The sequence below is a fragment of the Drosophila eugracilis genome, unplaced genomic scaffold, assembly GCF_018153835.1.
Source record: "Drosophila eugracilis isolate 14026-0451.02 unplaced genomic scaffold, ASM1815383v1 contig_1954, whole genome shotgun sequence".
Taxonomy (NCBI): Eukaryota; Metazoa; Arthropoda; class Insecta; order Diptera; family Drosophilidae; genus Drosophila; species Drosophila eugracilis.
In genome coordinates this window covers 151,566-164,907 of record NW_024572815.1, presented here as the reverse complement: position 1 = coordinate 164,907, position 13,342 = coordinate 151,566, and the positions used below count along the sequence as shown (strand labels likewise).

General features: G+C 39.8%; 10 protein-coding genes and 1 pseudogene across 10 annotated transcripts; 5 read left to right on the top strand and 6 right to left on the bottom strand.

The window, feature by feature from the left end:
* Positions 1-187: 187 nt before the first annotated feature.
* LOC121529835 (histone H2B) lies at positions 188-659 on the top strand. The gene has a single exon (XM_041817827.1). It carries the CDS (start codon positions 242-244, stop codon positions 611-613), a length of 372 nt encoding a protein of 123 aa, XP_041673761.1. The 5' UTR covers positions 188-241; the 3' UTR covers positions 614-659.
* Positions 660-997: 338 nt separating this feature from the next.
* Positions 998-1,886, bottom strand: LOC121529833 (histone H1-like). The gene has a single exon (XM_041817825.1). It carries the CDS (start codon positions 1,837-1,839, stop codon positions 1,147-1,149), a length of 693 nt encoding a protein of 230 aa, XP_041673759.1. The 5' UTR covers positions 1,840-1,886; the 3' UTR covers positions 998-1,146.
* Positions 1,887-3,158: 1,272 nt separating this feature from the next.
* LOC121529846 lies at positions 3,159-8,807 on the bottom strand. Its single transcript, XM_041817839.1, is given in 5 exon segments — positions 3,159-3,707; positions 4,809-5,054; positions 6,311-6,841; positions 8,330-8,374; positions 8,376-8,807. Coding segments are annotated over 5 exon segments (1,674 nt in total). The 5' UTR covers positions 8,739-8,807; the 3' UTR covers positions 3,159-3,218.
* On the top strand, positions 3,852-4,270 carry LOC121529837 (histone H4). Its single transcript, XM_041817829.1, has one exon. It carries the CDS (start codon positions 3,912-3,914, stop codon positions 4,221-4,223), a length of 312 nt encoding a protein of 103 aa, XP_041673763.1. The 5' UTR covers positions 3,852-3,911; the 3' UTR covers positions 4,224-4,270.
* Positions 4,686-5,177, bottom strand: LOC121529834 (histone H2A). The gene has a single exon (XM_041817826.1). It carries the CDS (start codon positions 5,124-5,126, stop codon positions 4,752-4,754), a length of 375 nt encoding a protein of 124 aa, XP_041673760.1. The 5' UTR covers positions 5,127-5,177; the 3' UTR covers positions 4,686-4,751.
* Positions 5,296-5,834, top strand: LOC121529836 (histone H2B). Its single transcript, XM_041817828.1, has one exon. The coding sequence runs from the start codon at positions 5,350-5,352 to the stop codon at positions 5,719-5,721; it is 372 nt and encodes a 123-aa protein (XP_041673762.1). The 5' UTR covers positions 5,296-5,349; the 3' UTR covers positions 5,722-5,834.
* On the bottom strand, positions 6,107-6,963 carry LOC121529832 (annotated as a pseudogene).
* Positions 8,808-8,960: 153 nt separating the features above from the next.
* Positions 8,961-9,379, top strand: LOC121529838 (histone H4). The gene has a single exon (XM_041817830.1). It carries the CDS (start codon positions 9,021-9,023, stop codon positions 9,330-9,332), a length of 312 nt encoding a protein of 103 aa, XP_041673764.1. The 5' UTR covers positions 8,961-9,020; the 3' UTR covers positions 9,333-9,379.
* A 387-nt stretch (positions 9,380-9,766) lies between these two features.
* On the bottom strand, positions 9,767-10,258 carry LOC121529844 (histone H2A). The gene has a single exon (XM_041817836.1). The coding sequence runs from the start codon at positions 10,205-10,207 to the stop codon at positions 9,833-9,835; it is 375 nt and encodes a 124-aa protein (XP_041673770.1). The 5' UTR covers positions 10,208-10,258; the 3' UTR covers positions 9,767-9,832.
* A 118-nt stretch (positions 10,259-10,376) lies between these two features.
* On the top strand, positions 10,377-10,848 carry LOC121529845 (histone H2B). Its single transcript, XM_041817837.1, has one exon. It carries the CDS (start codon positions 10,431-10,433, stop codon positions 10,800-10,802), a length of 372 nt encoding a protein of 123 aa, XP_041673771.1. The 5' UTR covers positions 10,377-10,430; the 3' UTR covers positions 10,803-10,848.
* A 339-nt stretch (positions 10,849-11,187) lies between these two features.
* Positions 11,188-12,077, bottom strand: LOC121529839 (histone H1-like). The gene has a single exon (XM_041817831.1). The coding sequence runs from the start codon at positions 12,028-12,030 to the stop codon at positions 11,272-11,274; it is 759 nt and encodes a 252-aa protein (XP_041673765.1). The 5' UTR covers positions 12,031-12,077; the 3' UTR covers positions 11,188-11,271.
* Positions 12,078-13,342: the final 1,265 nt, after the last annotated feature.

Genomic DNA, 13,342 nt, shown 5'->3' with positions numbered 1-13,342 from the left:
TTTTCCACGACCAGACATTTTGCGTTATTTATTTCACTTAATTCACTTTAGACACTAAAAACGAATGCTGCTCGCCGGTCGGTAGCCACATATTTATACTTTTTCGTCTGCCTTCTGCGTTCAGTTAGGGGTGGGTGCCTTAGACCTGAAAAGTTTGCTCGAAAAAAAGTATAAGGTCTGGAAAGGAAAAATTTGTATTTTATAAGTGAATTGTGTTTGTGAAATCATAAGTGAAGTGAAAATGCCGCCAAAAACTAGTGGAAAGGCAGCCAAGAAGGCTGGTAAGGCTCAGAAGAACATTACCAAGACCGATAAGAAGAAGAAGCGCAAGAGGAAGGAGAGCTACGCCATCTACATTTACAAGGTCCTGAAGCAGGTCCATCCCGATACCGGCATTTCGTCGAAGGCGATGAGCATTATGAACAGCTTTGTGAATGATATCTTCGAACGTATTGCTGCCGAAGCGTCTCGCCTGGCTCACTACAATAAGCGCTCTACCATCACCAGTCGGGAAATCCAAACGGCTGTTCGTCTGCTCCTACCCGGAGAGCTGGCCAAGCACGCCGTCAGTGAGGGAACCAAGGCTGTCACCAAGTACACCAGCTCTAAATAATTTCCTCAACGCGGATGCGGAGAAAGATCCAAAACGGCCCTTTTCAGGGCCACAATATATTATACCAAAGAAACAACATTTTCAATATACTATTTACCGTAACATTTTAAAATATGGATTTTATGATAACTTTATTTGTATTTTTTAATTGGTTTTATAAAATTTTTATTTTATAATCCAATATGAATTTTAAAAGAGATCAGTCGATTAGGCGTCAAATAGGCAATAGTGTCTCGAACTTATAAAGAATAATACGCTTGGCTACGTAGCGATGTCGTCGCATAAATGTAATTTGATTGGTCTCGTGTTGCCACTGCCAGCTTTACAAATTAAACGGATTTCAATTGAAAGTTTTTTTTCTCTAGTTAACAAAATTTGTAGCCCTGAAAAGGGCTTGTTTAAACTAATTTCAGATTTCGAAATCTAAAATCAAGATTGCGAGTGTGTACCAGGGTACTCTTTCACAATTTACTTCTTGGCAGCCGTAGTTTTTGCTTTTGGCTTCTTAGCGGTAGCAGGAGCAGTTGGTTTTTTCACAACTTTTTGGGCTTAGCTGACGCCGCTGGTTTGGCTTTTGGTGCTTTGACCGCCTTCGGCTTCGCTGCGGTCGATTTGGCCTTTGTTGCTGTTGTCGCTGGCTTTGCCTTAACAGCTCCAGTTTTCTTGGCATCCTTGGCCTTTGCCTTTTCGGTTTTCTTCTTTTCGGCAGTCTTTTTGGTGGCCACCGACTTCTTAGGTTTGGGCTTCTTCTCAGCACCTCCGGCGGTAGCTTTCTTGGCGGTGGCTCCAGTTTTCTTTGTAGCTATCTTTTTGCTTTTCACTTTCTTTTCAGCAGACGCAACCTTCGGCTTGGGATCCTTTTTGGCCGAGGCTGACAGTTTGAATGACCCGGATGCTCCCTTTCCCTTTGTTTGAATCAGCTTTCCATTGACCACGGCTGATTTCAAGTACTTCTTGATGAATGGAGCCAGCTTCTGTGCATCACATTTGTAGGTGGCAGTGATATATTTCTTAATGGCCAGAAGTGATGAGCCGCCACGTTCTTTTAAATTCTTGATGGAAGCGTCCACCATTTGTTGAGTTGGCGGATGCGATGGCGGTGCAGCAGCCTTCTTGGCCTTTGTAGTAGCGGATCCAGATGATTTTTTGGTGGACACCTTCTTTTCAACTGGCGCTGGTGGGGCAGCCACCGGAGAAGCGGACGTTGCAGCAGCAGAATCAGACATTTCTTTCACTTAAACACACTTTTTTGTTTAGAAAACGGCGCGCGCGATTGATACCGACCTCCTTCGCTCGGATGAGAATCGAGGAGGAGAGCACTTAAACTATGGGTCTGCCATCAGTCATATACGCCGTTGATGTTTGCTTGAAGTGCAAACTTATTTTATTATTTTTAATGATTAAAATCATTATTTCAAACTATGTTTTTATATTTATACATTCTTAAATAATTCATTAAGACTTTGGCCGTTACAACATGTTAATATTTGATTCGGTTGATTTTTTATTGCTATAGGAATTTGAACATTGACATTTGTAACTTGTACAATTTATATAAAAATATATTTTAAAATAAGAAATCTCAAACATTTTCTACAAGTTAATATTAAATATTAATATTTAAACCTTTTACTATGAGAATTAGAATAAATGTTATCAGTTATCTTTCATTTTGGTATTTTAAAGTTGCTTTCAAGTTGACTCTTGGCTACATAAAAAGTTGGCTTTCAGGTTATATTCGGCAATAGTTTTCGTACCGTTAAAAATAAAAATATTTAAAAATTGTATATTTTTTTGCTAATTGCTTGCTTAAATTATCCATCTGCATTCGTTTATTAAAATTGTTAGTCCTGTTTCGTTATAGTTTGTCCAAAATATGCTAATTTGTGTCCCATATGTAAGCAGCGATGAAGTCGCTCTGAAGTCTACATCAATAAAAAAATAGAAAATATGTATTTTTAATTATTTTTATTGATTAAATTAATAAATAATGAGTTAATAAACGCTGGTGATTTGTTTCGAGAATGGTTTTAACATTATTTCGATTTTTTAATGTTGGTTGAAAATGGTCATGTTTGTCCCATACAGCCTTCCCCCTTTCAAATATGCCAATATACTTTGTAGTCTTGTGGCATTTTTTTTATAAACCAAATAGTACAATTCAGAAATTTGTTTATTCCATCTTATTGTATTTTGACTTCTTGTCGAATATTAAAAACGGTCATAGTTGCAATGAAGCTAAAATTCATGAAAAAATATGTGATAAACATTTTTGAATAATTGGTTTTATTTCATAAATAATGATTTTATCGATGTATCTCAATTATTTTTAAATGTTTTTAACATTTGTTCAACTTATTACTGGTGATTGAAAATCATTATCCCTGACCTACAAAACATTCTCTCGTATAATAGTGATTTATGTTCACTATGTCCCCATCCTTGACCCGAATAATTTTTTAAAAATTAAAATTAAGTTAACAATATAACATTTTTAGAAGCCGGTAGAAGAAAAATTTATCTCATTGAATGTAATTTGTGGTCCTGAAAAGGACCGATTTTTACAAAAGATGGCGCATTGGCCGTAAGTTTAAGCAGTCATAGCTTAAGCGCGCTCTCCACGAATTCGCCGGGCCAACTGGATGTCCTTCGGCATGATGGTGACACGCTTGGCATGAATGGCACACAAGTTGGTATCTTCAAAGAGGCCCACCAGATAGGCTTCGCTAGCTTCTTGCAGAGCCATCACAGCCGAGCTCTGGAATCGCAAGTCAGTCTTGAAATCCTGAGCAATTTCACGAACGAGGCGCTGGAAAGGCAGTTTGCGGATCAGCAGCTCGGTACTCTTCTGGTAGCGACGGATCTCACGCAGGGCCACGGTTCCGGGGCGATAGCGATGAGGCTTCTTCACGCCTCCGGTAGCTGGGGCGCTCTTGCGAGCAGCCTTGGTAGCCAGTTGTTTGCGTGGCGCTTTGCCACCAGTAGACTTGCGAGCGGTTTGCTTGGTACGAGCCATCGTCAATTTTATTTCTTGCTGCTGCACACTGTTCACTTCACGTTTAAAAACACAATAACCGACTGTCGATTCGGCTACCTACTTATATAGGAAAACGGCAGGGTTAAAAAGAGAGAGAAGCAGAGGCATCTCATTTGCCGACAGAAAAACGAGACGGAGATATCGTTCGGACTCGCTCGTGTTTCCGGGGATTTAGGTATAAATAAGGGAGCACAAAAAATTTTGGTATTAGTTCTTCAGTGACTTTCGTGCGGTGTGTTAATATTAAAGAAAAAGTGAAAAATGACTGGTCGTGGTAAAGGAGGCAAAGGTTTGGGAAAAGGTGGCGCCAAGCGTCATCGCAAAGTGCTGCGAGATAATATCCAGGGTATAACGAAGCCAGCTATCCGTCGTTTGGCTCGTCGTGGCGGGGTGAAGCGCATTTCTGGTCTCATTTACGAGGAAACACGTGGCGTTCTGAAGGTGTTCTTGGAGAACGTTATCCGAGATGCCGTCACTTACACCGAACACGCCAAGAGGAAAACTGTCACAGCCATGGATGTTGTGTACGCCCTGAAGAGGCAAGGCCGCACACTGTACGGCTTCGGCGGTTAAAAAAAATTAGTACGACTTGTACTTCATTCAGCAATCGGTCCTTTTCAGGACCACCATTTCATTTTCCAATAGATAAAAGTTTTCAAAAAGATTTTTCGTTTCTTTGGCGTCTTCTGGGAACTTACATGAATGTAGATAGTTATTATACGAGAGTATTAGAATAAATAATTTATGCCGTTTGGTCGCGTGATTCAAGTAGAAGAATGTTATCTTTTATATATCGTGCTCGCTCTCAACTATATATTTTGTACAGACTGTACTGTACGCCATTCAGACACCGGCTAATGTATTAAGACAACAAAATATTTTTTTTTCCAGTTTGTGTCTGACTGCGTGCTGCCTGCAGCAGCGGTCTGTTAAACCCCAAAAGACAAAAGGTTTTGCATTTCCGATCTTAGGTAATTACTTATATTATACATATTCGAAAATCTTCATAATTCTTTGGTAAAAATATGGTCGTCCTGAAAAGGACGGTTGGGTTTATGTTTCTATGTACAAGTATATAGCTGGCTTCACTTATTTAAACGTTTAAGCCTTCTTCTCGGTCTTCTTGGGCAACAGAACTGCCTGGATATTGGGCAATACACCACCCTGGGCAATGGTAACGCCAGAGAGCAGCTTGTTCAACTCCTCGTCGTTGCGAATGGCAAGCTGCAGATGACGCGGAATAATCCTAGTCTTCTTGTTGTCACGGGCAGCATTGCCAGCCAACTCGAGAACCTCAGCGGCGAGATATTCCATCACGGCAGCCAGGTAAACTGGAGCTCCGGCACCAACACGCTCGGCATAGTTGCCCTTTCGGAGCAGACGGTGAATACGGCCCACTGGGAACTGAAGACCGGCACGGTTAGAGCGGGACTTTGCCTTTCCCTTCACTTTGCCACCTTTTCCACGACCAGACATTTTGCGTTATTTATTTCACTTAATTCACTTTAGACACTAAAAACGAATGCTGCTCGCCGGTCGGTAGCCACATATTTATACTTTTTCGTCTGCCTTCTGCGTTCAGTTAAGGGTGGGTGCCTTAGACCTGAAAAGTTTGCTCGAAAAAAAGTATAAGGTCTGGAAAGGAAAAATTTGTATTTTATAAGTGAATTGTGTTTGTGAAATCATAAGTGAAGTGAAAATGCCGCCAAAAACTAGTGGAAAGGCAGCCAAGAAGGCTGGTAAGGCTCAGAAGAACATTACCAAGACCGATAAGAAGAAGAAGCGCAAGAGGAAGGAGAGCTACGCCATCTACATTTACAAGGTCCTGAAGCAGGTCCATCCCGATACCGGCATTTCGTCGAAGGCGATGAGCATTATGAACAGCTTTGTGAATGATATCTTCGAACGTATTGCTGCCGAAGCGTCTCGCCTGGCTCACTACAATAAGCGCTCTACCATCACCAGTCGGGAAATCCAAACGGCTGTTCGTCTGCTCCTACCCGGAGAGCTGGCCAAGCACGCCGTCAGTGAGGGAACCAAGGCTGTCACCAAGTACACCAGCTCTAAATAATTTCCTCAACGCGGATGCGGAGAAAGATCCAAAAACGGCCCTTTTCAGGGCCACAATATATTATACCAAAGAAACAACATTTTCAATATACTATTTACCGTAACATTTTAAAATATGGATTTTATGATAACTTTATTTGTATTTTTTAATTGGTTTTATAAAATTTTTATTTTATAATCCAATATGAATTTTAAAAGAGATCAGTCGATTAGGCGTCAAATAGGCAATAGTGTCTCGAACTTATAAAGAATAATACGCTTGGCTACGTAGCGATGTCGTCGCATAAATGTAATTTGATTGGTCTCGTGTTGCCACTGCCAGCTTTACAAATTAAACGGATTTCAATTGAAAGTTTTTTTTCTCTAGTTAACAAAATTTGTAGCCCTGAAAAGGGCTTGTTTAAACTAATTTCAGATTTCGAAATCTAAAATCAAGATTGCGAGTGTGTACCAGGGTACTCTTTCACAATTTACTTCTTGGCAGCCGTAGTTTTTGCTTTTGGCTTCTTAGCGGTAGCAGGAGCAGTTGGTTTTTTCACAACTTTTTTGGGCTTAGCTGACGCCGCTGGTTTGGCTTTTGGTGCTTTGACCGCCTTCGGCTTCGCTGCGGTCGATTTGGCCTTTGTTGCTGTTGTCGCTGGCTTTGCCTTAACAGCTCCAGTTTTCTTGGCATCCTTGGCCTTTGCCTTTTCGGTTTTCTTCTTTTCGGCAGTCTTTTTGGTGGCCACCGACTTCTTAGGTTTGGGCTTCTTCTCAGCACCTCCGGCGGTAGCTTTCTTGGCGGTGGCTCCAGTTTTCTTTGTAGCTATCTTTTTGCTTTTCACTTTCTTTTCAGCAGACGCAACCTTCGGCTTGGGATCCTTTTTGGCCGAGGCTGACAGTTTGAATGACCCGGATGCTCCCTTTCCCTTTGTTTGAATCAGCTTTCCATTGACCACGGCTGATTTCAAGTACTTCTTGATGAATGGAGCCAGCTTCTGTGCATCACATTTGTAGGTGGCAGTGATATATTTCTTAATGGCCAGAAGTGATGAGCCGCCACGTTCTTTTAAATTCTTGATGGAAGCGTCCACCATTTGTTGAGTTGGCGGATGCGATGGCGGTGCAGCAGCCTTCTTGGCCTTTGTAGTAGCGGATCCAGATGATTTTTGGTGGACACCTTCTTTTCAACTGGCGCTGGTGGGGCAGCCACCGGAGAAGCGGACGTTGCAGCAGCAGAATCAGACATTTCTTTCACTTAAACACACTTTTTTGTTTAGAAAACGGCGCGCGCGATTGATACCGACCTCCTTCGCTCGGATGAGAATCGAGGAGGAGAGCACTTAAACTATGGGTCTGCCATCAGTCATATACGCCGTTGATGTTTGCTTGAAGTGCAAACTTATTTTATTATTTTTAATGATTAAAATCATTATTTCAAACTATGTTTTTATATTTATACATTCTTAAATAATTCATTAAGACTTTGGCCGTTACAACATGTTAATATTTGATTCGGTTGATTTTTTATTGCTATAGGAATTTGAACATTGACATTTGTAACTTGTACAATTTATATAAAAATATATTTTAAAATAAGAAATCTCAAACATTTTCTACAAGTTAATATTAAATATTAATATTTAAACCTTTTACTATGAGAATTAGAATAAATGTTATCAGTTATCTTTCATTTTGGTATTTTAAAGTTGCTTTCAAGTTGACTCTTGGCTACATAAAAAGTTGGCTTTCAGGTTATATTCGGCAATAGTTTTCGTACCGTAAAAAATAAAAATATTTAAAAATTGTATATTTTTTTGCTAATTGCTTGCTTAAATTATCCATCTGCATTCGTTTATTAAAATTGTTAGTCATGTTTCGTTATAGTTTGTCCAAAATATGCTAATTTGTGTCCCATATGTAAGCAGCGATGAAGTCGCTCTGAAGTCTACATCAATAAAAAAATAGAAAATATGTATTTTTAATTATTTTTATTGATTAAATTAATAAATAATGAGTTAATAAACGCTGGTGATTTGTTTCGAGAATGGTTTTAACATTATTTCGATTTTTTAATGTTGGTTGAAAATGGTCATGTTTGTCCCATACAGCCTTCCCCCTTTCAAATATGCCAATATACTTTGTAGTCTTGTGGCATTTTTTTTATAAACCAAATAGTAAAATTCAGAAATTTGTTTATTCCATCTTATTGTATTTTGACTTCTTGTCGAATATTAAAAACGGTCATAGTTGCACTGAAGCTAAAATTCATGAAAAATATGTGATAAACATTTTTGAATAATTGGTTTTATTTCATAAATAATGATTTTATCGATGTATCTCAATTATTTTTAAATGTTTTTAACATTTGTTCAACTTATTACTGGTGATTGAAAATCATTATCCCTGACCTACAAAACATTCTCTCGTATAATAGTGATTTATGTTCACTATGTCCCCATCCTTGACCCGAATAATTTTTTAAAAATTAAAATTAAGTTAACAATATAACATTTTTAGAAGCCGGTAGAAGAAAAATTTATCTCATTGAATGTAATTTGTGGTCCTGAAAAGGACCGATTTTTACAAAAGATGGCGCATTGGCCGTAAGTTTAAGCAGTCATAGCTTAAGCGCGCTCTCCACGAATTCGCCGGGCCAACTGGATGTCCTTCGGGCATGATGGTGACACGCTTGGCATGAATGGCACACAAGTTGGTATCTTCAAAGAGGCCCACCAGATAGGCTTCGCTAGCTTCTTGCAGAGCCATCACAGCCGAGCTCTGGAATCGCAAGTCAGTCTTGAAATCCTGAGCAATTTCACGAACGAGGCGCTGGAAAGGCAGTTTGCGGATCAGCAGCTCGGTACTCTTCTGGTAGCGACGGATCTCACGCAGGGCCACGGTTCCGGGGCGATAGCGATGAGGCTTCTTCACGCCTCCGGTAGCTGGGGCGCTCTTGCGAGCAGCCTTGGTAGCCAGTTGTTTGCGTGGCGCTTTGCCACCAGTAGACTTGCGAGCGGTTTGCTTGGTACGAGCCATCGTCAATTTTATTTCTTGCTGCTGCACACTGTTCACTTCACGTTTAAAAACACAATAACCGACTGTCGATTCGGCTACCTACTTATATAGGAAAACGGCAGGGTTAAAAAGAGAGAGAAGCAGAGGCATCTCATTTGCCGACAGAAAAACGAGACGGAGATATCGTTCGGACTCGCTCGTGTTTCCGGGGATTTAGGTATAAATAAGGGAGCACAAAAAATTTTGGTATTAGTTCTTCAGTGACTTTCGTGCGGTGTGTTAATATTAAAGAAAAAGTGAAAAATGACTGGTCGTGGTAAAGGAGGCAAAGGTTTGGGAAAAGGTGGCGCCAAGCGTCATCGCAAAGTGCTGCGAGATAATATCCAGGGTATAACGAAGCCAGCTATCCGTCGTTTGGCTCGTCGTGGCGGGGTGAAGCGCATTTCTGGTCTCATTTACGAGGAAACACGTGGCGTTCTGAAGGTGTTCTTGGAGAACGTTATCCGAGATGCCGTCACTTACACCGAACACGCCAAGAGGAAAACTGTCACAGCCATGGATGTTGTGTACGCCCTGAAGAGGCAAGGCCGCACACTGTACGGCTTCGGCGGTTAAAAAAAATTAGTACGACTTGTACTTCATTCAGCAATCGGTCCTTTTCAGGACCACCATTTCATTTTCCAATAGATAAAAGTTTTCAAAAAGATTTTTCGTTTCTTTGGCGTCTTCTGGGATCTTACATGAATGTAGATAGTTATTATACGAGAGTATTAGAATAAATAATTTATGCCGTTTTATCTTTTATATATCGTGCTCGCTCTCAACTATATATTTTGTACAGACTGTACTGTACGCCATTCAGACACCTGCTAATGTATTAAGACAACAAAATATTTTTTTTCCAGTTTGTGGCTGACTGCGTGCTGCCTGCAGCAGCGGTCTGTTAAACCCCAAAAGACAAAAGGTTTTGCATTTCCGATCTTAGGTAATTACTTATATTATACATATTCGAAAATCTTCATAATTCTTTGGTAAAAATATGGTCGTCCTGAAAAGGACGGTTGGGTTTATGTTTCTATGTACAAGTATATAGCTGGCTTCACTTATTTAAACGTTTAAGCCTTCTTCTCGGTCTTCTTGGGCAACAGAACTGCCTGGATATTGGGCAATACACCACCCTGGGCAATGGTAACGCCAGAGAGCAGCTTGTTCAACTCCTCGTCGTTGCGAATGGCAAGCTGCAGATGACGCGGAATAATCCTAGTCTTCTTGTTGTCACGGGCAGCATTGCCAGCCAACTCGAGAACCTCAGCGGCGAGATATTCCATCACGGCAGCCAGGTAAACTGGAGCGCCGGCACCAACACGCTCGGCATAGTTGCCCTTTCGGAGCAGACGGTGAATACGGCCCACTGGGAACTGAAGACCGGCACGGTTAGAGCGGGACTTTGCCTTTCCCTTCACTTTGCCACCTTTTCCACGACCAGACATTTTGCGTTATTTATTTCACTTAATTCACTTTAGACACTAAAAACGAATGCTGCTCGCCGGTCGGTAGCCACATATTTATACTTTTTCGTCTGCCTTCTGCGTTCAGTTAGGGGTGGGTGCCTTAGACCTGAAAAGTTTGCTCGAAAAAAAGTATAAGGTCTGGAAAGGAAAAATTTGTATTTTATAAGTGAATTGTGTTTGTGAAATCATAAGTGAAGTGAAAATGCCGCCAAAAACTAGTGGAAAGGCAGCCAAGAAGGCTGGTAAGGCTCAGAAGAACATTACCAAGACCGATAAGAAGAAGAAGCGCAAGAGGAAGGAGAGCTACGCCATCTACATTTACAAGGTCCTGAAGCAGGTCCATCCCGATACCGGCATTTCGTCGAAGGCGATGAGCATTATGAACAGCTTTGTGAATGATATCTTCGAACGTATTGCTGCCGAAGCGTCTCGCCTGGCTCACTACAATAAGCGCTCTACCATCACCAGTCGGGAAATCCAAACGGCTGTTCGTCTGCTCCTACCCGGAGAGCTGGCCAAGCACGCCGTCAGTGAGGGAACCAAGGCTGTCACCAAGTACACCAGCTCTAAATAATTTCCTCAACGCGGATGCGGAGAAAGATCCAAAACGGCCCTTTTCAGGGCCACAATATATTATACCAAAGAAACAACATTTTCAATATACTATTTACCGTAACATTTTAAAATATGGATTTTATGATAACTTTATTTGTATTTTTTAATTGGTTTTATAAAATTTTTATTTTATAATCCAATAGGAATTTTAAAAAGAGATCAGTCGATTAGGCGTCAAATAGGCAATAGTGTCTCGAACTTATAAAGAATAATACGCTTGGCTACGTAGCGATGTCGTCGCATAAATGTAATTTGATTGGTCTCGTGTTGCCACTGCCAGCTTTACAAATTAAACGGATTTCAATTGAAAGTTTTTTTTCTCTAGTTAACAAAATTTGTAGCCCTGAAAAGGGCTTGTTTAAACTAATTTCAGATTTCGAAATCTAAAATCAAGATTGCGAGTGTGTACCAGGGTACTCTTTCACAATTTACTTCTTGGCAGCCGTAGTTTTTGCTTTTGGCTTCTTAGCGGTAGCAGGAGCAGTTGGTTTTTTCACAACTTTTTTGGGCTTAGCTGACGCCGCTGGTTTGGCTTTTGGTGCTTTGACCGCCTTCGGCTTCGCTGCGGTCGATTTGGCCTTTGTTGCTGTTGTCGCTGGCTTTGCCTTAACAGCTCCAGTTTTCTTGGCATCCTTGGCCTTTGCCTTTTCGGTTTTCTTCTTTTCGGCAGTCTTTTTGGTGGCCACCGACTTCTTAGGTTTGGGCTTCTTCTCAGCACCTCCGGCGGTAGCTTTCTTGGCGGTGGCTCCAGTTTTCTTTGTAGCTATCTTTTTGCTTTTCACTTTCTTTTCAGCAGACGCAACCTTCGGCTTGGGATCCTTTTTGGCCGAGGCTGACAGTTTGAATGACCCGGATGCTCCCTTTCCCTTTGTTTGAATCAGCTTTCCATTGACCACGGCTGATTTCAAGTACTTCTTGATGAATGGAGCCAGCTTCTGTGCATCACATTTGTAGGTGGCAGTGATATATTTCTTAATGGCCAGAAGTGATGAGCCGCCACGTTCTTTTAAATTCTTGATGGAAGCGTCCACCATTTGTTGAGTTGGCGGATGCGATGGCGGTGCAGCAGCCTTCTTGGCCTTTGTAGTAGCGGATCCAGATGATTTTTTGGTGGACACCTTCTTTTCAACTGGCGCTGGTGGGGCAGCCACCGGAGAAGCGGACGTTGCAGCAGCAGAATCAGACATTTCTTTCACTTAAACACACTTTTTTGTTTAGAAAACGGCGCGCGCGATTGATACCGACCTCCTTCGCTCGGATGAGAATCGAGGAGGAGAGCACTTAAACTATGGGTCTGCCATCAGTCATATACGCCGTTGATGTTTGCTTGAAGTGCAAACTTATTTTATTATTTTTAATGATTAAAATCATTATTTCAAACTATGTTTTTATATTTATACATTCTTAAATAATTCATTAAGACTTTGGCCGTTACAACATGTTAATATTTGATTCGGTTGATTTTTTATTGCTATAGGAATTTGAACATTGACATTTGTAACTTGTACAATTTATATAAAAATATATTTTAAAATAAGAAATCTCAAACATTTTCTACAAGTTAATATTAAATATTAATATTTAAACCTTTTACTATGAGAATTAGAATAAATGTTATCAGTTATCTTTCATTTTGGTATTTTAAAGTTGCTTTCAAGTTGACTCTTGGCTACATAAAAAGTTGGCTTTCAGGTTATATTCGGCAATAGTTTTCGTACCGTAAAAAATAAAAATATTTAAAAATTGTATATTTTTTTGCTAATTGCTTGCTTAAATTATCCATCTGCATTCGTTTATTAAAATTGTTAGTCATGTTTCGTTATAGTTTGTCCAAAATATGCTAATTTGTGTCCCATATGTAAGCAGCGATGAAGTCGCTCTGAAGTCTACATCAATAAAAAAATAGAAAATATGTATTTTTAATTATTTTTATTGATTAAATTAATAAATAATGAGTTAATAAACGCTGGTGATTTGTTTCGAGAATGGTTTTAACATTATTTCGATTTTTTAATGTTGGTTGAAAATGGTCATGTTTGTCCCATACAGCCTTCCCCCTTTCAAATATGCCAATATACTTTGTAGTCTTGTGGCATTTTTTTTATAAACCAAATAGTAAAATTCAGAAATTTGTTTATTCCATCTTATTGTATTTTGACTTCTTGTCGAATATTAAAAACGGTCATAGTTGCACTGAAGCTAAAATTCATGAAAAATATGTGATAAACATTTTTGAATAATTGGTTTTATTTCATAAATAATGATTTTATCGATGTATCTCAATTATTTTTAAATGTTTTTAACATTTGTTCAACTTATTACTGGTGATTGAAAATCATTATCCCTGACCTACAAAACATTCTCTCGTATAATAGTGATTTATGTTCACTATGTCCCCATCCTTGACCCGAATAATTTTTTAAAAATTAAAATTAAGTTAACAATATAACATTTTTAGAAGCCGGTAGAAGAAAAATTTATCTCATTGAATGTAATTTG

Bases quoted from the DNA above. Each gene is read 5' to 3' on its own strand.
- LOC121529835 (XM_041817827.1), top strand. From the start codon at position 242: ATGCCGCCAAAAACTAGTGGAAAGGCAGCCAAGAAGGCTGGTAAGGCT.
- LOC121529833 (XM_041817825.1), bottom strand. From the start codon at position 1,839: ATGTCTGATTCTGCTGCTGCAACGTCCGCTTCTCCGGTGGCTGCCCCA.
- LOC121529837 (XM_041817829.1), top strand. From the start codon at position 3,912: ATGACTGGTCGTGGTAAAGGAGGCAAAGGTTTGGGAAAAGGTGGCGCC.
- LOC121529834 (XM_041817826.1), bottom strand. From the start codon at position 5,126: ATGTCTGGTCGTGGAAAAGGTGGCAAAGTGAAGGGAAAGGCAAAGTCC.
- LOC121529836 (XM_041817828.1), top strand. From the start codon at position 5,350: ATGCCGCCAAAAACTAGTGGAAAGGCAGCCAAGAAGGCTGGTAAGGCT.
- LOC121529838 (XM_041817830.1), top strand. From the start codon at position 9,021: ATGACTGGTCGTGGTAAAGGAGGCAAAGGTTTGGGAAAAGGTGGCGCC.
- LOC121529844 (XM_041817836.1), bottom strand. From the start codon at position 10,207: ATGTCTGGTCGTGGAAAAGGTGGCAAAGTGAAGGGAAAGGCAAAGTCC.
- LOC121529845 (XM_041817837.1), top strand. From the start codon at position 10,431: ATGCCGCCAAAAACTAGTGGAAAGGCAGCCAAGAAGGCTGGTAAGGCT.
- LOC121529839 (XM_041817831.1), bottom strand. From the start codon at position 12,030: ATGTCTGATTCTGCTGCTGCAACGTCCGCTTCTCCGGTGGCTGCCCCA.